Source organism: Crocodylus porosus, unplaced genomic scaffold, assembly GCF_001723895.1.
Source record: "Crocodylus porosus isolate Cpor-Errol unplaced genomic scaffold, CroPor_comp1, whole genome shotgun sequence".
In the NCBI taxonomy this organism is placed as follows: domain Eukaryota; kingdom Metazoa; phylum Chordata; order Crocodylia; family Crocodylidae; genus Crocodylus; species Crocodylus porosus.
Window position 1 is genome coordinate 62,005,367 of NW_017728950.1, and position 23,566 is coordinate 62,028,932.

General features: G+C 42.1%; 1 protein-coding gene across 1 annotated transcript in view; it reads left to right on the forward strand.

The window, feature by feature from the left end:
* Positions 1–23,566, forward strand: part of PGM5 (phosphoglucomutase 5) — a 133,224-nt gene that overhangs the window by 59,491 nt on the left and 50,167 nt on the right. Inside the window, exon 7 of the mRNA XM_019555263.1 lies at positions 21,910–22,025. Within this exon, the coding sequence (XP_019410808.1) occupies positions 21,910–22,025 (116 nt within the window). The remainder of the gene's footprint in view (positions 1–21,909; positions 22,026–23,566) is intronic.

Here is a 23,566-nt window from a genome sequence, read left to right on the forward strand (position 1 = left end):
CCGGTGCTCTTTCCTGCTAAGGCAGGGGGTCGGACTAGATGATCTACCTAGGTCCCTTCCGACTCTAGCTACTATGAAACTATGAAACTATTCTGCACCCCTCCTATTACTAAGACACTCAGTACAGAAGCCTCCCTGGTAAGGTGCTAGGGCCTATATAAATCATCCAGGCTGCTTACAGACGTTAAAGAAAACAAAAAACATACTTTAGCAAAAGAAGCAACATGTTAGTTTGACCCAGCTCCTCAGTATCTGTCTAGACTGGATGCTTCAGCAGGGCTTTTTGGTGGTTTTCCAGCTCACCCAATGTCTGCATAGATCAGGCGCCTAAGTGAAGTTTTTTTGGTGCTTTATCTAATAGATGATTCAGTAGGCTATTAGATAAAGCACCAAAAAAAAAAACTCCACTAAAGTGCCTGATCTATACAGACATTGGGTGAATTGGGTCCAACTAATGCAGTGCCTCTTTTGGACATGTGCTGAGCTTGGCACAGAAGTGCGCTGAGTTTAAAGTAAAGCACCATTTTTTTTTGTTTTTAAGGTTTGTAAGCAGCACTAAAGACTGGAGGTAGAGGTACCCAATAAAAGTCCTTGCTTCATATCAATGAGCTTGAACTTCAAGCAGTTTTGTAAGTAATATATTTTATTAGACAAACTGCATGGTTGGCATAGATCTTAGACAAGCTTTTGAATACAGCATGTTCTTCTGGCTTGTCTGAAGAAACAAGCAGTTGATCCAATAAAAGATATTGCCCACAGAAATTCTTGAAGTTCAGGCAATTTGAATAGCTTGACAAGGCTTTTTGCTGCTGTTGAAATAAACCACACTACACACTCTGATAGCTACTATATATACAATATATTTTATACACAGGCATTTGTTTTCTGTTGTTTTTAGCAAATAGATCTATTGCAGCAGAGGAGCACACATATGAAAATGGATCCGTTCAGCGATTGCTTCCGATAGGTTGAGCAGTTTGCTGATGTAATGAACAATGCTTTGGCAACCTGTCTTGTCAGTAATATGGTCTCAGGTTTTTCTTTATACCTTTTCTCCCATCCCACTGAAGATCATGTTGAAGGTCCTGAGGAAAAGCAGGCAGGATATGGTTACTGTCATGATCCTTTGTTTGGCCTAATATTATTGGTTCATAGACTGAATGTTTCTATCCACATATGTTGCCAATCTTTCTCCCTAATACCACACTTTGTTACTTTGCCCCAAGAATCAGGGAAAAATTCCAACACCCAAATGCAATGTCTCTACACTCAATGGCTTAGAGCTGGCTGGAATTTTTCTTAAGAAACACAAAGCAGGACACCTCTCAGGCCAGCCTACAGATGAGAGTAGAAGAGGTTTTCTCTTTGGGCTTTAAAAGCAAAGTCTTGACTCATTGCAAACTGATCTGCTACCAGGATTCTGGATTGCATCTTCTAGTGCAAGCAGTTAGACTCTGTCATGATCTCTGTTAGGGCTCTATTAGCTGCCATTTCAGCATGTTAACCTCCTGTTCAAACATATAGTGTTCTACCATCCCATTTTTTAAATTCCAGTGGGCCTCCTTTTAAACATATACCCAAGAGTGGTCTCCCTTCTGTTCTCAAAACTGACTTTCTGATGGCTGTCACCTCAGTCAGGAGAAACGGTAAGATTTGAGCTTTAATATGACACTCCCATTATTTTGGCTTCCACAGGGGTATGGTATTTTTGAAAGTCCATCGTAAGATCCTCACCAAAATGGTATGTGAGCCTCAGATAAACTAAACCATATATTCATTTTCATCTCCAAACACTCAAAATCAGGTAAAATGAAGCCAAATACTTTAGACTGGGGCTGTTTAGCTGGCAGCCTGTGGGCCTCCAAGGGGCCAGTTTTTAGTTCTAGGCCCCCGCCAGCACTCTCCACCTGCGCCTTTCCCCTTCACGCCGCTGCCCCCTCCCACTACAATGCTCCAGCTGCAGCAGCAGGAGCTGGAGTCTCCAGGATCCCCTTCCTTTCTCCAGCTTTTGTGTTCTACCCCACCCTCTGGGGGGTAGGGCAGTGTGCCTCTCAGCCTGGGCTGCTGGGGGCATGCATGGCACTGGGCAGGTTGCGTCCATGCGTCACAGAGTAGTGCAGTACAGCCACAGAGAGCCTCCGCACACATCATAGTATGTTATGAGGTGGGGGAGGAGAAGGGATGTCTGAGTGTGCAGTGTGGTCAAACACATGGTGCACCTGTGGGCATGGCCCAGGGGCACACGGCACAATGAGAGGGTGTACCAGGTGCACATGGCCTGCTCTGATGCTGCCCCCAACTGCTTAAAAGTTGGACAGCCCTGCTTCATATATTTCCAGAGCACTTCCTCATTATTTAAGCAGGATAAAGTCATTCAAGAAATCATCCCACTTTCTTGTGGCTACAGGGAAAGTAATCAGGCTATTGCTTCTTAAATAGTCTCTAACTGGATCAATCGGTGCATTACTGCTTGCTACCAAATGGCCCTCAAGTATCAGGGCCCACTTGATGAGCACTCAGGCAAACTCTTGAGCACATAGCAATCAGAGCTGACCCTAGGGGAGGCGGAGGGGGCCCGGGGAAAATCAGCCTGTGCAGGGCCCCCTTAACACTGCATGTTACCCCTGCAAAGATGTGGGGTGGGGTTGTCTCCATGCTTCTTCCATGACACAAGGCTGAGCGCCAGCTCTAGGCAGGCCCTGTGTGAGGGGCTACAGCCACTTCACCTGGCTCTGCGGGACCCCCACCAAAGCACAGGGCCCGGGGCGGTTGCCCCGTTTCTCCGTATCCTAGGGACAGCTCTGATAGGTATAGTCCCATCAGCAATCTAAGGGCAGGGCAGGGTGACCATGTCAAACATTGTGCCCTATATTTAGTTACAACATCAGACCCTAAGTTCAGGAGAGCAGCTCTGTAGAGCTTATTTAGTTAACTATTACTAGGGTTTCTCAATCCCCCATCATGTTGTCTTGGGACCTACTACCAAATTATCCTAAGGATGATCACATGGATAAAGACTTAAATGAGAACAGATTTACTGAAGCAACTGAGGCCCTCTCTACTCAATAAATTTATTAAGCTTGGTATAGTTACCCTTGAGCAATAGGCTGTGCTACTTCCCATGGGCTATCTCCTAAACATGAAACAGCATACCCAAATTCGCATGACACTGCAGATTGCTAATTAGCTTATCTGCTGCTAATTAGCCTCTGTTGCCCAACAGTGCTGACTAGCCTACTAAAAGCACTATAGAAATATGGCTATGCTTTCTGGTTTAGGAGACAGTCCCTATGAAGCAGTGCATTGGCAGCACTACACTTAGTATACTTACTGTGTAGATGTTCTGAGAGGCCCATATGCCGTATATGGCCTTGAATGGAAGGGTTCAGTAGAGAGGCTGATAATAAAAAGGATCTGCTCATGTAGATCTACAGGGAGAAACATCAATCAGCCACAGTTATTGTTAGAGAAACAACTTTTCCTGTTAGGCTGCACTCACTTGCATATTCTTCATCCTTCTGCTTCTAATTTTCACTCAAATCTGTTTCTGTGCATTAAAATTCCTTTACCTTCCTCTTAAAAAAAAAAAGAAACCCTCCAACTTATCATTTGTACAGGTATGGCCAACTTGACATTAGGTATGTTTCTCCTTGATAAATAACAATATTTCTGTCTGCAAAATGCCAAATCTGGCGATGAATTCCTCAGGAACAAGTCCTTCAGTACACCTAATTAATTTTCCTGGTCTTTTTAATGAACATTTCCTATTCCTTAAAATTGAGTGGCTTTTATTTATTGTGGCATTGGTTCAGCAAGGTACTTAAAACTCATGTCTAACTTTAGGCATGCAGATTTAAGCACAGATTGCTATGTTCATTCTCAGTTAGAAAATTGCACGACATAGGCAAAAATGGAATTTGGCAGAAGTTGAAGGCATGCCTTAATAGGTCTTCCACTCCTCCATTTTCCCTTCTCTCTTTTCCCATCCTTTGGAGTAGCGTTTTTGCCTACAGCCCCGACTTTGCATCCTATATCCAGCAGTGGTAAAGGAGTTGTAAAAGTTCCAGGTGCAGCTGGAAGAAGCGTTCCCTAGCTCAGACACTGCAGAAAACAGTTGTAATGCTACCTCCCAGAGAACCAGGACAAATAAATGTTTGTCTGAGTAATAAACCCCAACAGTTCTATCTTATGGTAAAGTTAGTTACTGTGCCTTAAATGGTGCATGTGTAGATGGTGAGACTTTACTGTGGGGCTAGTTAGTTGACTCTGCAGTAAAGCGCGCTTGTAGATGCAATCAGTATAAATAAAAAGTAAGAACTTCCTTTCTGGTGAGTGTAAAATATTCTCACCAGAAATTCTTTGTAAATTAATTTATCATGTTTTTAAAAAAATGCAGTAAGTTAAACAATTTTCTTTTTTATTTGCACATGTTTGTTAGGAACATGAGAGAATTCAAATGTTCTAATTTCCCACAAGTAGATTTTTAAAGACATAATTCTTAGTAAACAGCAGTAAGTCACTAATTATTTTTATTTCTATTGTTATGCTCACAAAATCTCAAACATATTTGTTCTCCCTGCTCCCAACTTGTTTCCAAAGAGTTGGCCTCACGATAAAACCTGTCAAAAGGTTTCAACACTTAGATTTTTTTCAGATGAGAGCTGGGATTTTGTTTCCTTTGGGACTGTACCAGAATCCAGTACATTGTACTGTAGTCTACAGTGTTTTCAAGCCAACAGCACTATTTATGCTGTTGCCCCTGTGCTGAACAACAGCAGATAATGTAGACTCTTGGATCAGTTTCCTGTTTGGAATAGCGATTTCTGGTGCAGTCAGGTATTTTCTCAGCACGCTTTGTTTACTAACAAAATGCACATTATATCCTGTTTCCTCCAACTGATGTGTTCACAAGCTGCGTACTGATAATTCCCTTGTGCAGAAAGTGCAGCTAAAGCAAGAAACCACAGAGGTACTTTGGCTGTGGAAGTCTTAGGCCTTTGCCTGTCCTAGCTAGACACATTATCTTGCTCAGCCTCTTGGCTCTGGCTGAGAAACCCCATAGCCCAAAGCTGCTCACCTAGGAGCACCTGGCCTTCAAAATAGAGCCTGGGCATCGAGACTCAAGCTTTGTGTTGTGCAGCTGATTGGCAATATAAGGCTCCTTGGAAGTAGTGCTTTCACTTACAGAGACCCCCTAACAACAGTCCAAGAAAGGTGAGAGTGATATCTTACAGGTGACATTTCATTCATTAATGAATGTGCTTGGCATTCGTTTCATTCACCATAAAGGTAACTTTGTCCTGATCACTGTAATGTAATCAGCCTTCTGTGGTAGCTATAAATGCAAATCAAATACACTTTTTTCTTATTTAACCTTGCTAATCACTGCCTGTATTCACAAAGAGCTACTTCCTCACTTATATCTCACTTTGGAACTATTTAGGGAGACTGGTGGGGATATAGTGGCAACCTCCTCACCCATTCATTGTGGAGTGGGATATTACAACTGTCTAGAATGGAGAGCAACAGTAAGGGCTGGCTAAGGAAGGAGCCATGTGATCCACTTTTACATAAGTCTGTTGTTCCTAAAACAACAGAAAAGTATCACAGAAAGACTGCCCATCTCTAGAAACATGGCCAGAAGTGTGGCTGTGCTGTAGCTCTGAGACCTGACCCTGGCTTGAACTGGATTTCAACTCCTTAATGTGCCCTCTTCCTCTTCAGCCATATAATCCTAAATGGCTAAACTGCAGGTGACTTCATTTTGTTCCCTAGGGACTGCATCTGAGGACACAAACAGGAGTGATAATTTTTGTCCAATTTGGCCCCTGAAAGTATTGTACAGCAGGGGTTCCCAAAATTTTTATGCCACAACCTGGCAAACCATGGCCTGGAAGTGGCCATGGCCTGGCAAACCATGGCCCAGCAGTCACAGCCAACCGTAGCCAGGATTTCTGGCTAGAAGACAGGTAAGGATAGGCCCAACCCCCAGGCGGGGTGTGGGCCAAACCCTGCGCTGCCACAGGCCTGGCAGAAGGAGCCACAGCCTCTCTGGGGGTCTCTCTGGGGGGCCTTGGTTTGCTGGTCTATGGCCGCTTCCAGATTGAGAACCCCTGCTCTACAGCCATGACCAAACACAAGTGTATGGCTGTAGAATGCTTTAAAAGGGCCTCATCCTGTAACAATATGAAACCTCATTACACAAGGGTTCACATGACGGCACTCCAAAGCAGAGCACCTTCATTAACTTGTGTCTGTGTGTGCTGGGAGCAGGACTTAGCTGATGCAGCCCAGCACTGCTACTGACACTGTTTTCAGAATGGGAGGTGGGGAAGGGAGCAGAGGGAGCTTATGGTTGGGTTGCCCAGCCAACTCTAGAGAGTGGGGTGAGTGGAATGGAGACCCCCCCTCGAGGAGGGGGGCTCCAATCTACCCACCCCCACTCCACTTCAGCAGAGGAAACCCCAGAATAGACCTCCCTCCCTTGCTTTCTCCCCCTTCCATCCTGAGACAGAACAGGAGCTGGGAGAGTGGGGACAGAGCTTGGGGAAGAAGCTGCAGAAGTGCTCCAAATTGGAGCTGTATCCCCCACCTTCCTGACCCAACAGCTAATAGACCTAGGAGCTGCACTTGTGTCTGCATCCTGAGATGTTCTAGTGCCTCTTGGGATCAGAAAACAAATTAGTTTTCCTTTCCTTTATAAAGTGCCTGTCCTAAGGTAAGGCCTAATTCTAGACACCTTGAACAATTTTCTGTCTGTTATATTGGGAGATGTTTGTATCAAATGACTGAATGTGGGAGTGCAGTATTTGTGCTTAAAAAAATTCGGAGGTGTTCGGTACCAGATATTGAACTATCTATTTACAGTATAGGTTGTAGATGGCAGCAGTGAATATAAGTAAATCCTGGAGTCATACCTATATGTATTATTGAGAACTTGTATTTGCCAAAGAGTTTTTAGATGGTTGTTCTGATGGTGTGAGATTTTCTGTCTCTGTTGTTACAGAAGACAAAAGAATATTCAATAAACTTGAAAGGCCCAAAGGGAGATATTAAATTTTAATTTGTTTGTTTCAGGACTAAACTTCCTTGTAAAAGCTCATACCTTTGGATTGAGTGGACAGGAGTTCTAGTTGTTGAAAATGAATGTGCTCCATACAGCTGAAATAAGTATTGTGTGTATACATAGTTTCCCTGTGTTAAAACAGCATGTGTTGCTTATGAGACAGGTGGGTGATGTTTATAAGGTTTGCTTTTCTCCTGGGCTTCGCTATTGGTTTATGCTTTTGAAAGCTTTTATACACAGAAAAAATCCAACTTGTAACTGAGAGGCAGGAGAGAATAATCAAATGAAAGTGTGGCATCGAAGTTGCTTTGGATGACTTCACAGGCTCCATGATAGAAAGTAAATTAAAGTGGTCCAGGATATAACTTTAAAAAGTGACATGATCTGAATTATGTTAACAGCAATCAGTGAAAAGTCCACAAAACTTTTTTTTCTTTTTTTAAAGAGCACACACTAAGGAAGCTCCTGCTTCTCAATTAAGTAACAAATGCTAGCTCCCAAGCCTTCTTTCAGTCTTCGTCCCTCTTTAAGGGAACATTTTATGGTTGATACTTTGAGCAAAAAAGTACAGGAAAGGTGTGGCCAAGAATGTTTAAACTCTTTGCATTGAACTAAAGAGTCTTGAACTACTTTTTATATAAAGCATAGATTTCTAGTAGGGTTGTAGTATTTGGCAACTGAAAGGTGACTTGATAGAAAACAGGAAGAAAAACTATTTACTATCTCTTTAAGTATTTTATTTTTTGTAATGCTCTTGAAAGTCCTTCTAAGAGTTAGAGCAGTTGGTATCTTATCTCAGTGAAATGTCCTGGTAGTCTGCTCTGTGCGTGTTAGGGCTCAGCATTCCACCACTTTTCCTTTAATAAATTAATGGCAGAGGAGTAACACTGTAATACTTCACCATATATGGGGACGGGCTGTTGTTTAGTCCTGCTCCTTTCAGTATATACACACAAAGCCTTTTAAGGGAATATGGTGCAGAGAGAATGAAAATATCCAGAAGCAGAACATTCATTTCATGTGATTGTTGTTGCTGCTCCGATTGCTACTGCTGTGACCTTCTTATAGACTGTTAGTGTTACACTGTTAAATGAAAATAAAGGATAGAGTCAGAGAGCAAAACTCTGAAATGAGACAATAATAGGATGTTAACCATGTATTTCAGGGAATGGACTTCCCAGGGATGCTAGGAATAATGAGACAATTGCCAAAAGGCAAGCCGAGTTAGACCTTGTGAAGGATATTAAACAAATGTCAGAAGGTCTATGGAGTCCTTTGATCATACTTAAATGAAAAGAGAAAAGGAAAGAAGTGGGGCTGCCATGTAACAAGGATTTTTAGGTATGGGCTAAAAAGTATATGAACACTTTCCATAAGCACAGTGAAGTTGCCTGTGGGTGGGGCTGGGGCCAGGGGGTGAATGACCACTAAAGGCTTTGGAAATGGAAAAGTAGAAGCGAAATTAAAGGCCCAGATCCTGCCCTTGCTTCTAAGAGACCTAAATGGTGCTCATACACTTTTTGGGTGTCTGAAGGCATTTATACATGTGCTCCTGGAGGAGTAGGAGAGAGCACTTTAATTAGAACAGCTCCAAGAGCCACTCTAATTAAGACACACAGAGTGTCACATGTATCAGCATCCCCAAGCTGAAAAATGGTGGTGGGGGCACTTTAACTAAAGCCTGTCAAACAAGCTTTAGTTAAAGCACCCCGCCACCATTTTTCAGTGGAAGGATGCTGATATATGTAATGGTGGATGGTGGAGTCTGCTGGAGTGTGGAAATTACTGCTGTAATTAAATTGCGTTGGAGCAGCCTCAATGTATGTGTATAGGCTCCCTTTGTCTCTAAACATGACCCTCTTCTACTCAGCACAGAAGCCATGAAACCACTGAGATGCATTGTGCACCTCCTGTTTGGCCTGGAAAAATCCCTAGGCAGCAAAACTTGGGCAGGTGTGCATGCTCAAAAGTAATCCAGAACACCTAAATATCTACCTCTACCTAAGCTCTGTTTTGATCTGCTTCTGTCTAGTGATATTTGGGTGGGTTTTGGGGTAGGGGGAAAAGATGGAAGGAAGTCCACTCCTCCCCCTGGTTTTGCCTAACAGCCTAGCGAGAAGGAACTGTCTCCTCCCCCGCCACCAAATATCTAGACTCATGGGGCATTTTTACACGTGCTGCAGGATGCGGTGCTAAGTGCTTTAATTAGTGAACCATGCTAATTAAAAATGCCCACACATCACGTGTATCAACATCCCTGTGCATCCCCATGCCGAAAAAATGGCAGTGGGGCACTTTGAAATAAAGCTCATCGAACATGTTTTATTTCAAAGCACACCGCTACCATTTTATCAGCACAGAGATGTGCGGCAGCGCTGATATACGTGATGCCAAAGGCTACCAGAGCGCATTAATTTTCATGCTCCAGCAGGCTCAATTAACTGAGTCTGCTCCAATGTGCTGGATTTCCAGCACTTTGAAACAGGGTTTGTGCACGTGTCTAGGGGCCCGTGCAGAACCTCATGGGCTAGATGACAAAAGCCCTATAGGCCAGAGGTTGACCATCACTCATCTAGCTTCTGCGTAAAGAATAACACCTAAGACAGTGGTTCTCAACATGAAGTACCCCTTAGAAAATGCTGTCTCTTAGTTTTCACTGTATTTTTTTTAACTGCAGAGAAAAATAATAGAGCAGCTTTTTTGTTGCAAAGAACTCAGAAAGACCCAAACAGGTTGGGATCTTTTTAAATTTTTTGAAATCTCTGGGTTTATTTTCTGGATCATGTTTGCACACCTCACAGTACTAACATTGCCTGGCACCTTTGAAAGAATCTCAGTGCACCCTGTTTGAGAATCACTGGCCTAACACATAGGCCAGTGGATAGGTCACTTTCCTGGGAAATGAAAAATGTGGGTTCAGACCTCCTGGGGCCAGGTTGGAACTTATTAGAGCCTAGAAAACAGGTCTCCCACCTCCTGGACAAGTACCCTAATCACTAGACTATTGGCAAAATATGGTTGGGCTGGGCACTCCTTTTCACTGTTTTAATCTGAAGTCAGTGCTGCTGTGTCATATGCACTGGTTCAGACAGACTGCTCCCCTCTGAAAATGCTAGATCCTGATAGGACAAGGACATAAAGCTGTCTATTGACAGAACAGAAAATTTATACATCTGGAACAGGATTGCCTTCCTGAGGCAATATACTTATACTCTGGGCTAGTAATGGCAAGACTTAGATATTTGTTAGCGTAAAAAGATCTGAGCCACAGAATTTAATGTTCTTAAGCTAGAGGGATGAAATACACTCCATCCCAGAATTGTGAAGGAACTGGCACATAAATTTGCAGATCTAGTACCAAGGATTTTTAGTAAATCTGTCAAGACCGGGGATGAAGGGGATGCAGTATGAGTGGAAAATAACAGATATAGTATCTATATATTAAAGCAGAGAGAAAAAAAATGATCTACGAACTTAACAGGCATATATCTGAACTTAATAACATGAAAGCTTTTAGAATAATGTTTTAAGCAAATAAATGGTAAAAGTGATAGAATTCAACATGAGTTTACCACCATTAAATCATGTATATTAGGGACCATGATGTGGACAGTCAGGGACAGTCACTTGACAGACAGGCAGAGTCCAGGAGCTAAGTTCCTGGGTAGCCAAGAGTCAGGATCAGACCTGAAATCAGGAGCCAAAGCTACAGTCAGGATATGCCAGGAACCAAAGCCAGAATCAGGAGCCTGTGCCAGAAGTCAGGACAAGAATCAGGAGACAGGGGTCAAAACCAGAGATCTGATAAGAGAAAGCAAGGAAGCACAAAGAGGTCAGAAGCAAGTACCTATCTCTTTGCCCAGACAGAATACTGCAGGCTGGGTCTAGCTTTTAAAGGCTGGACTGGGTGGAGCTTGTTGTTTGTGGCTTCAGGGGATTGGTTGCCCTGATTGCCTCTTCAGGACCCAGCTGAGCCCTGAGCGCTGATCTGGGCTTGCTGGTTGTGCCACGCTCCTTGCCCACCCAGTGGTAGGAGGCACAACATGGCATTGTGCGGCTCCTGGGGCAAAGACAGCAGGGTGCAGAGCCCCAAACCTCAGTGGGCAGCCCGTCTCCTCCCCATGTACAAATGTGGGGGCCAGATGCCCCCAGTGTCTCCCCCAGGGGTGTGTGCAGTGGTAGGGACCTGCACCCCCCAGCACCCCTAGAGGAGCCTCCCGCAGCTCTGTCTCACAATCCACCCCAGCCTCAGGGCCCCATCCATTCCAGCCCCTGCTCCACTCCCTCCCTCACCATGGGGGCCTCATGTCAGGGGTGAGGGGCACTGGGTCGGGACTGGCCATGGATGTTTACACATGGGCCCTGGCACAAAAAAGGTTGAAAAACACTGACCTAGAGCATACCCAGCTTGTGTGCCTATGTGGGAATGTATGTGCAGATACATGCACTATTTGGATCAGGATGGGAATTCCACTTCCTTCTATGAATGCTTACTTATGTAGAAAGCTACATTACGCTTAATTATGTCCATTTGCTTCCATCTCTGAAATTCACCAAATCTACTGAGTTAAATGTTTTTAACTCAACAGCAACTAAAAGGATGTCCTCCTCAATCTACTTGTAATATCCAGTAATTTTCAATTAAAAGACAAAAATGAAAAAAAAATAAATAAAGAAGATTTAAAAACATCAGAGTTACATTTCCAATTAGATGATAAAATTTCAGAAAGGCAGAAAGTCACAGGATACCTTTAAAGAGTAAAAACCTCTACAGGGTTTTTTTGGCCACTGAACAATGAAATACATAAAAATCACAAATAGTTAAAATACAGATACTTAACAAATAAATATATAATACTTAGATGCACAGAAACTGAAAATATAAATACAAATGCTATTTTCTACACACTCGCACCCCTGAAGAGCAACACTTCTGCAATTCTCCCAGCTCCCAACCGACAGGGAAGCTAAAGACCCTGGTTGAATTCAAACATGGATTCCCCACATTAGGTTAGTTCCTTTCAGACTTATTTGTGAACTCTACATACAATATGACCACTTTAAATACTTGGTTTCAGGCTCTCCCTCTCTGTTTTACATTCCTTTGCAGTATGGGGTCTGGATTGCTGACCCATATGAGTACAGCACTAAGTAAATGCTTTTTTAGACCGTTTAAAATTCTAGGAACACAAGACTGGATTTGATCTTCAGGGTCATCGGTTCCAATCCCCTGCTATTGTGAAGAAATCTAATGGCATATAACTCCTTTCATAAATCCATCATGTTCCATCTTTAACTAGATTGTTTGTCCCCACAGCTCCTACTAGGAGATTGAACCTCATTGCTTTGATAGTTAGAAACTCTTGTAATTTCCAACCTATATTTATTCATGGCCTATTTATAATAATTTGTGCTTGACAGAGGCACACACACACACAGCACCCAGCAGGTAAGTCTGTGGAGGGAAGGGGAGTGGGGGAGGGGAGGAAAGGGGCGGCAGGGGGCAGATAGAGGCCCCCATGGTGAGGGAGGGAGTGGAGCAGGGGCTGGAGCAGATGGGGCCCTGGGGCTGGGGTGGATTGTGAGACAGAGCTACGGGAGGCTCTTCCAGGGGTGCTGGGGGGTGTGGCTCCCTGCTGCTGCACGCACCCCTGGGGGAGGCACTGGGGGCATCTGGCCTCCAGATTTGTACATGGGGTGGAGGCAGGCTGCCTGCTGCAGGTTGGGGCTTTGTGCCCTGCTGCCTTTGCCTCAGGAACCGCACCATGCCATGCTGTGCCTCCTGCCACTGGGTCTGTCTGCCTCTCTTCTCATTTCCCTATACATGAAAGGGAGAATCACACTTGATATATATCCTGTGGAGTAGCTAATAGGATCTGCAAGATCTGACTTGAGAGCGAACAAGCAAAAATAACATTATATGCAAATTTTAAACTCCTGACAGTGGCCTGACTCACAAAAGAAGCCTTGCAACCTATTTGGGATCCTAGGAACTGTTATAAAGCTATATATTTACTGTTAAAAATGCTGTCTTGAGCCTAGTTTTTAAATATGGGATAAGTCTGAGAGAAAAAAGAAGACTAAGAATTCTAACAAGGGGAATTCATATCACTTATAATCAGAGTCAAAAAGTAATTACTTTTTGTGAAATAAAATGGCAGCACTATGGATATGTGGAAGCCTACAGGCTTAAGATTTATCAAAAGGAGGAAAAGAGGGTGAGGGTGTCTTACTCAAGGTGGCTATTCCTGTCCTAACAGTAACCATTTTTCCCAATCCAGACAATTATTTAGGGTGCATTGGACAAGCCTTAGTGTGGAGGAAAAACTGACACTTGTAGTTTCATAGTTTGTAGGGTTGGAAGGGACCTGAGGAGATCATCAAGTCCAACCCCCTGCCATGGCAGGAAAGATTACTGGGGTCAAACAACCCCAGCAAGGTGATTGTCTAGCCTCGTCTTAAAGACCCCAAGGGTAGGAGCCAGCACCACTTCACTTGCAAGTTGCTTCCAGATCCTAGCCGCCCTGACAGTGAAGTAGTGCCTCCTGATGTCTTGTCAAAACACGATCCTTACTTCAAAATAGAGAAGGCATTAGTCGTCATCAACATTTTTAACCAAAGAAGTGTTTTAATTCATATACAGTCTGAACACCTTTATCTCCTATTAATTTTGCTGGGAGCTGAAGGTGCTAAATGTCAGCATCAGATCTATGGCTGTCTAAAGCAGGTATGTTTGCCTCATTTTGTAGTTCAGTGGAGTGGAACAGCATTGGAAGAGCATGCTAGTGAGGTGCAGGTATATATTTTCTGGGAGCATCTTTAGCTCTTCTCTTCCATGTGTCTATCCATATTAATTAAGAGAGTTACTGGCAGGTTGAAAAAGTCAAAGATAAGTAGTAAATACTGTTTAAATTATTCTTGAATGAATCTTTCTTTCTCCAAGTGAGGTAATGATTCTGGAATGGGTTCAAAGCTAGAATTTGACTCCATTCAGTATTCTACCTGATGCAATAATCCAGAATTTGAGAGATCTCTCAAGGGAAGTTCTTCCTAAATGTTTTGACTTCTAGCTGTAAACATAGACTTTGTCAGGCTAAGCCTGGTTCATTGACAGGAACTCAGGGTAGTTTATTTCAAGAAGCCATCAAATTTAAATGGAAAACAAGGACTTTAGTTTATCGGCTGCCATATATATACCTACATGCACTATGTTTACCTTATTATGGCTTGCAAATGGCTTTTTATGGGTCAGATTCTATTTGGACTTTAACAGACGTCTATCAGGAGTAACTCTGCATCAATACAAATCAGGTACCTCAATGCAAAACTAGTATCTTGAATGCATGGTAGAGAGAAAAGAAAAGGTGTCATTTTTCTTTTGCTGTAGTAAATAAGGAATTTGTTCAGTGAGTGTTGACTTTTGTTGCTCAGATTAAGCAGGACCACATTTCTATTATTATTCCAAACCAAAAAAATAGTGTATATAGCTCTTCATCCATTTCCATACAGCTCTGCATCACGCCTGTAACATGTTTAAGTAAGGCAGTGAAACACAAAAGAAAAATATTTGGCGTGATTAAATGTGTGCTTGTAAAATAAATGGTTTTGTTTTTTGCAGATTGCCCAAACTGTTCTACAGCAGCCTATTCTCCTTTTAGTAACAATGAGAATTAGCTAGTAAAAAAGTTCCTCTGGCCACATGTTTCCAGATCAGATTTGGCTCTTGACTGCAGCCAGCCGACTCAGTTTGGCTTTAACAGAATTACCCCAGTGTAACAGATATCAGAGTCTATCAGCTCTAATTTGGTATTAAAACACGTAAAAATTCTTCCTTCTAATGAAGAAACAACTCAAGAACTATCTACCATCTGTCAGATATGTGTTCTATTTCTATTTAATTTAATAAAAAAGTGGAGCTTTATAGAATTTGCTTGAGACAGTATCCAGCCCTTTTATTGTACAACTGCACAATATTCAGATTTATAAATATATAATGTTATTGTCTTCCCATGCAAAAGCAGCCTGCTTATTTTTTAAATTATTCCTGAAGTGTAACTGTTAAGGTAGTCTTGTAAGATGTAAATGTCACTCGTTTTAAAGTATTTTTTCTATGATGAATATAGCTGTATGCTGGGAGCAAAAATCAGCTTGATGAAAAGTAGCCTTGATTCCTCTATATACTGAAAAATTAAGGTGAAATTCTTATCATTTGGGTCCCAGTTATCAAGACACTGTCTCGGCACAGCAAGAGCTAAAAATATTTCATGCAAACGTAAAAAAAGCTTTATACTGCTATCTTACTAGTGTAGTGAACACTTAAGTTGAAACAAGACAGGTAAGTGTACTATGTGAAGGCTATCCCGTTAAATGTCTGAGAAGATATTAACCAGAATCCTTCTAGACTTTTTGTGTTCCTCTACATAGTTCATATCCATGGAACACATAAACATAGGTAAATCAAGTGTTCTGTTAGGCATAAGCAATATGGCTTCAGCTCAAGCTGACCAGGAAAATGAGCTGTATATGAAAGAAGTATTCTAAATACAAATGTATTTAAACTATGAAATTCAGAGCTGGATTCTGGCTGCTGGTTTGGACCCAGAGAGTCAGGCTATCTCTAATATAGCAAAATGCCGTTTTCTTAAATACATGTTTTAAATGTATATCTAATAATTAAAAATAATCATAATGTATAATTATACCTATATAATTATACCTATATAATTATATATAAGCATTACAAAATTAAATTTAAAACATATAAATTTAAAACTCTTAGTCATAATTTGTTCTCAGGAACAAGTGTGGTCACACTTGAAGAAAGATATTGACACACTGGAGAAAGAGCAACAGTAGTTATATAGGAAATAATACAGAATAACCTAGGAGGAAAGACTTTGTTTGGTTTGGTTTGGCTTGGTTTGGTTTTGAGAGAGCAGAAGGGAGATTAGTTTGAGAGAAAAGAAAACTAAAGGGAAAAATGCTAACATTAAAACAATACTATAAAAAGGAAAGTCTGCAAGCTCTCTAGGGTAGGACAGGAAGAAAATTTTAATTTACAGCAAAGAAATAGATAATACATTGGAAATACATTTTCTAACTATCAGGGTAGTGAACAACCAGTAAAGGCTGCTGAAGGGAGCTGTGGAACATTTTTCATTGGAGGTTTCTGAGAACAGGTTTGACAAACGTTGGTCAGGTGTGGTAGGGGTATACTTGATCCGGCTTCAGAGCAGAGGGATAGACATAATGACCCCATGAGGTCCCTTCCAGCTCTACATTTCTATGATTCTGTGAGCATGCCATTGCATCAGACACCCCAGCCACAAAAGCAGTTTCACCATAAAGACATCTATTTTAACCAACTGGATTACAGTTGTAACTTCTGCCTTGACTGATAGGAGGGAGTCTGGCTGCTGGCATCTTGTCACAGCTCAGGCTTTTGAGCAAGGCGGTGAAGGTGAAATCAATGAGAGGGGCCCAGTTACACATCAGTAAGTGAATGTAACGTGGTGTATTTATGCACCACAGGAGCAATACAAGGGGAGGACTGTAAGAGGGAAGGTGATCATAAGCTCACCTATCACTTGATTTTCCTGTTAAGTACTTCTGCCTTCTGATTATGTAAGTTACAGCAGGCTACACTCCCACTAATGTGAAAATTAGACTGCCCTCTCATTGTGGCCCTTCATCTTCAATTGTTGCAGTCATCTGCATTAAAATTAAAGGTGTGATTCAGGGTTCATTGTTCAAGCTCTTTTTACTGCTCTGTGGGAGATGGATGCTTGAAATGTCAAATATGATGCAAGACATTTTCTGCCTTATTATTTGACACTAGAAGTTTGTGGTGAGTTAAATCCTGGTCTCTCAAGTCTGTGGGTAGTGCTGCCATTGTGCCAACCCTGGAGCCCTGAAAACTGGCACAAGAAGCAAGGGGGGGTTCCTGTTTATGTATAGAAAATCATAGGAGTTGGGCTTACAGCCAACAGGCCAAGCGGTTGAAACACGTAGAAGGTAAAGGAAACATCAGCACTGTGGTAACATACACTCAGTACCTTAATTCCTCCACCTGTGCCACACACACACCCACCTCCAGAGGTGTCCCTAAACAAGCCTTTAGCACTCAAATAGCAACCTGCAGCTGCCCCCAAGTCTGTTACATTTCAGCAGAGATTAAAAATCTTTCTGTTCCTTATCTCTTGCTGCACTAATTGGCCACCTGCTCAGTTCGTTATAGTGTAGTTTGCCTTATGTGACAGTATATGTTAAAAGCCAATGACATAGTTAATACTGTAAAAAGAGAGGAAGAGAGAGTTTAGCTCAAAATAATTTGATGTCTAAGTGTGGCAGGGCCAGCACAGTGGCATGACCACCCCTCTGACTACCCTCCCTGGGCAACGCCCGGTTTTTACTGAGACTCCCACCTGCCACAACTTGATGGAAAAGAAATTGGTAGAATTTTCTCCATGAGAACTGATGCCTTGCCTGGTCTGGGCTGTCTACCTTATTCAGCTTTTCACAGTCTTTATGTGCTGGTTGGTGTGACCCTCTGGGGGCTCCTCCACCTCTATACTCCTGCCACAGGCCTCCATTATATGCTGTCCCACAGGACTCTGTCTTCAACCGTAGCATTCACTGAGCATTGGCTTGGTAGGCTTTCCCAGAGAGGCCCTCAGCAAGGTCCTCAGCAGTAAGTCCCTGGCTTCATGTGTGGAATACCCCACAGTCCATTCTCTATGGAAATAAAGAAATGTGAGCAGTCCGGCTGCCTCTCACCCACTTACAGCATGTGTCTCACCATCTGTTGTCTGGGCCCCTCTCCATTCATTTCTGGCTTCATTTTACTTCTGCCCCCTGAGGGATCCAGTCAGTCAGAGATGGTGCTTTCTGTCCGGTGGCAGGTTGTGACACCTGCACAGGGACACACATGGGATAAGTTGAGGGCAGGCTCCTTGCTGCCTGGGACGTGATGTTCACCCGGCCTCCGCACACAGTCAGGGCAATTCCCGTCGCTTGCCAGGGCTTTCCTTGCTGGCAGCCAGGTGTCTCTTCCCTGGACTTCCAGGCTGCCTGGCACAAATGGCAAAACCAGTGACATGGTGCCTGACACTCTGGCAGCAGCATCAGTTGCCGGGGAGGGACCTTCATCATCATGCAGATAAGGGAGAGGAGGAGAGGAGAGGACTCTCTCCTCCTGACTCCCCACCCTGTTACACTAAGCTAGGCTCATAATGACTTAGTTGAGGATCACATCCCATAGTAGTGTCTTTCCATCAAGTTCCCTTCTGTCTTGTTTTGGGGAGATAACTTACAGCTGTTCTTGTTGTTGTTTCAACCTTGGTAAGCATTTTTACTTTTCGAGAAAAAAATAGTTTATTTGAGTCATGGTGATGTAGATGTCCTTGTTTCTATATAACAGGGCTTTCAAGATTGTAGCCTGTGGGTCAGATTTGGCCTATGAGGGCTTAACATGCAGCCTGCAGGCTCCTTCCTGGCAGCTGTTTTCCCTAGTTACTCCTGCTATTGCTACAGCCAGGGTCCCAGAGGCAGGGCAGCACAGCACGAGGGGGCCCAGTGAGCCTGCTGCCCACATCTGGCAGTGAGGGGCCTTGCCCTGCTTACACAGTGGTGAAGTCCACCTTGCCACAGAACAGGTTGGGTTTCACACTGCCTGTGCTGTGTGGAAGCTGTGTTGGTCACAGGTTGGGGGTCCTGCGGAGCCAGTGCAATGTGCAGACCCTGCGGTATGTGACCTGCACAGTGTGCAGCCCAGGTCCTATGACCAGAGCAGCATGTGGCCCCCAGCTGCTCCAACGTTGGGCAGCCTTGCTGTGCAACATTATTATATCATAGTAACGCATTTAGTTTTAGAACTGTAATAGATAAATGTGACTAAACTTTGGGAGAAATTGTCTAGAAAAACAACCTGCCAGTCTTCTAGAGTAGGTATTTGTCACCTTTCTGGCTGTACTGCTGATCATTTCCCTTGACATCTGTTACCACTGGAAGGAAAATTTTTCACAATTTTTCCCTGTATTTCAACTAGCTCTATTTCAGGCCCATAGCATTTGCCCTTTTATTCTTCAATTATTTTGGTTAGCTTTGGTTAGCATGAATAGAAAAGAAAAAAGAAGTCTGAACGGCAGATTTAATACTTGGATAATAACCAGGCATTTATTACTTACTATTGTGGCAGGTAACATGCATGGATGACTATAACTGAATGAAATGAAAAAGAAACAAATACTTTTTCTGTATATTTTTTCCTTTTTTTCAGTTGTCACTGCTGTTGCCAATTTTGCTGCTTCCTCCTTAGAGTTGGTAGACTTTTCCCTGTGTAAATATTTCAAACAGCAAAAAAGAGAATTAAAAAACCACATAAATAGGAAACATAAAGCATAGGATCTGATAGAGGTAATCAGGAGCATACGTAATAGCTGAAACCACTTTATATATAATTTTTCTTTAATTTGACTTAATGCAAAATTGGCAGTGCTCCTGTAATTTTAACTGGGACTTTTTTAAAGTGGGGAAGGATCAAAGTACCTTCTGAGGAAAATGTCTCTCTGGGATTTAATTTATAAATATGAAAATGGAGATCTAGATTGGAAATCTTGAAAGCAAAATGGTCCCTTTGCTAGTTAGTTAGGGCTTTGTTGAACATGATATTTAATATGTTTTAAATTTCTGCGGTATTAAAGTTAGGATGTGTTTTGACCACTCATATGGTTATGCTTACTATGATCTCTAACGTAACTGTCAGCTCCGGCACTGCACTGGAGTCCTGAACCACGAAGCAGTTGGACAATAGCTAAATACCTGTTAATATGATTTAGAGATACTCCTTCGATTAAAGTCATAACTTTGCACTTGAACATGCAAACACTTATTTTTTAAGGGCAGTTAATACAACCTAAGCGCAACATGGGACGTGGCTCTTAGTGAGAATCAAAAGCTGTGAAATTTTGGGTGATCTTTTCAAAATAATGTAAGGTTTAGGGGTCAGATTTTTAAAGCTATGTTGGTATCCAGCTTTTCTGTGTGCTGGCGTTTGCAAATTTGTATCCTTAGTTATCTTCTTCATTAAGAATTAAGGAAGAAAGATTCATTTTTGCATCTTGACCATTGGTTTCTTCTATAGTATTAGCACCATAGGTGATCGTCAGTATTGTACAAGATATGTCCTTTGCTGCATTTATTATTTATTACTTTAATCAAATGAGCAAGAGAGAGATATTTTTTAAAACAAAATATGAAAAGGGTTCTCAATTCTACAAATATGCAAACATGTACATAACATACTCAGTTGAGTAGCTTTGCATATTGTGAAGTGTCTTGGAGACCATGGCCTAATTTGGTATACAGTGGATGTTTTTAGGGAAATCATACCTTCTATTTTAACCAGTCATATTGCATATCTTTCTCTGACATGTCTCCGTCTTAAAAAGTGAACATGCAAAATCCCAGACATACAAGAAACAGTATTAATTCCTTAACGTTGTGGTCACAGGTTATTTTTTTTTTTCCTGCTGAGAATGTTAGTAAATTATATTAGGTGTAGGCAAGCCCCAGCAGGCATGCCAAAGCATAGCACATGAAAGCATTTACTTGGCACTCAAGCCTCAAGGAAGGGGCTAGGGCTGTGCTACCACAACAAGGATCAGGTCCCTTGCGGCTCCCCCTCCATCCACCCCAGCATATCAACATCTTACAACCTGAGGTTGCAGGTGTTTTTGGGACTCTGCCCAAAAATGGTGCCGACCCCACCAGTTATTTTTGTAATGGTTGTTAGCTTCCACATTTACTTATTTATTGTGATTTGTAAAAGAACAGTATTTCTACTCTTAGAAGTACTAATACAGAATAACACAATTTACATTAAAATCATATAGGGTTTTCATATAGTCCTTGTGCACTTTTAAATGTTAATAACTTAGGTTGTAGGCATGATAGGAACAATCTGCAAATGGCATTTAAAAGTAAATGTATTAAAGTTTTAGGAAAACTAGAATATAGAATGCTCGACTTTAACATAACCACCATCACGATACAGTGCTCAGTCCAATCTTCCAACTCCTTGAAAACATTTCCCAGTTGCTCTTGAGTTACTGCACTAATTGCATTGGCGATCCTAGCCCTAAGTTGCACCAAAGAATGTGGTTTTGACAAGTAAACTACACTTCTAACATGTCCCCATAAAAAGAAGTCCAACGGCAACAGGTCAGGTGAATGAAGTGGCCATGTAACTGGTCCACCTCTGCCTATCCACTTCTCTGGGAAAACATCATTTAGGAACTGTTGTACATTCAGAGTGTAGCGGAACGGAGATCCATCTTATTTAAGAATAAATTTGTTATTACTTCTGAAGTCTAGCATTCTGTGCTCTAGTTGTCCTAAAACTTTAATACATTTGCTTTGAAATGTCATTTACAGATTGTTTCTATCATACCTACAACCTAAGTTTTTAAAGTTTAAAAGTGCACAAGGACTTTATGAAGACTCTGTATAATAAATCATGTCCATCTCTACAAACTTGATTGACCTGCCACTAGTAAAAGTAGGGGTGCCAAGTTCCCTACATATCTCCAGATGAAAAGATGTGCCTTGTACTGTATCCAGAGGATTAACACATCCAGGTTTTGGGTGAATATGAGAGTCAAAGGGTGGTACCTTTTCATCTCTTTGACTTTGTTTACATAAAAGGACATGTCTAAAATGGACATGAGGTATGACAAGTGCCAGAACATCTCTCAGCTCTAGAGATGTATGGTAAAATCTTGCATCTATGTGTAAAATACTATATGGTCTTAATTAATGGTGGGATTTATTGTGTCTTCTTTTAGGGTGGCAAAATCAATGAAAGTCCCTGTGTATGAAACACCAACAGGATGGAGATTCTTCTCAAGCCTGATGGATTCTGGACGATGCTCACTTTGTGGAGAAGAAAGCTTTGGCACTGGTAAGTAACCAATAGACAAAACTTCTTTTGCAACAGTTATTCTCTCTTAGTTTTCTGGACACCAGTAACCTATGGTTCTTAGGTTACGGGTTGAGAGACTCAAAGTTGATTCCATAGTAGAGTTGACCAGGAAAATTGGACAGTCTACCTTAAGCCTCTAAATGCCACATGACCAGTGCTGTAAAAAGTGAGTAAAATAGCAGAGTTTCAGTAGTAATAACATTTGGATGGCCTGTTGCTGTCCTTTTTGCCATTCCATACAGGCCCAGAAAACTGTTCTCTGGTCTTACTGTAATATAAGCTTTTCTTCATAGGGTATCAACAGTGGGATGGATTTTTGTGCACGTGCAGATGGTTCTGGTTGAGAACCACTGTCATCATGAGGATCCATGGAGTAATTATATGTCTGTATGTATTAAATTGATCCTGTTGCAGGCACCCTTTCTGATGTTGTCTTATTTTCCAATATCTGAGTGACAAAACCATCTCTGTAATAAAGCTACTTTAAGGTATTCCACTCAGAAGCCACATTTTTCCAAACATATTGTACCTCAACTGCCCTAGCAGCTAGTAAAGGCAATGTGTAGCATACAGGATGCAAAACAGATGAAAAAGCCACCATGAATGCAGAATGGCCAAAGAGCCATTGTGCAAATATGTAAAGTATGCAGTATGGTCTGTAAGTCTTCAGGTTAAAGGTATGTTTGGGATGTGAGAATAATCATTAAAAAGTGTGTGTTTTTGTCTTCTCTACGTTAAGTGGCTGTTCAGGAGTTCCTCATAGGGTAGGGTTTTTTGTTTCTTTTTTAAGTTGGCTTATGTGCAAGAATTTTTTTTTTCTTGTACTTGGAGTACACCCAGATAATTAAATGCATAGCATAGCTGGTTAATTATTTTATATTATGGTTTTAATTCTAGGAAGTTATTTCTTGTGTGGAATAACTCCTCTGTTACTACTTTTCGAGGAAAGCAAATACCATGCAATGGAATTTGGGTAACAGTGTCATGATGATTTGATTAGTTAAGCCCAATGATAAATATGTTGGGTTAGTTAAACCACAGATAACCTTCTGATCCCATTACTCATGTTGAACAGAACTTGATTCCATGAATAGTCTCCTTGGCTTCAGCAGACCAACTTGTGGAATAAAATACTGTAGTCCCTGTAGGTGTATCAGACTCTGTCCCAAAGTGGGTATTGTAGATATTTTAGATTTACCTTTTTGTGAGAAGCCCGATGTCACGTAGGTGCCCCATGACTGTGAGGGTGATTGGCAGAGCTGCCAATCACCCAGGCAGCTCAGGTGCCGGTTACCAAGGTGACCAGGCGGGTCACGTGGCCAGAAGGGGGCAGGGCCAGGCCTTTATAAACAGCTTAGGCCAGAGCCTGCCTCACAGTTCCCTTCTGGCTGCCACAGGAGCAGGAGCAGGAGCTCTGCGGCTGAGCTGAGCGGCCCGAGGCAAGTGTGGCAGCCTTACCATACTAACCGGCTGCGATGATGCGGGGAACAAGAACGCCTTTAAGGGTAGGTAGATTCGGA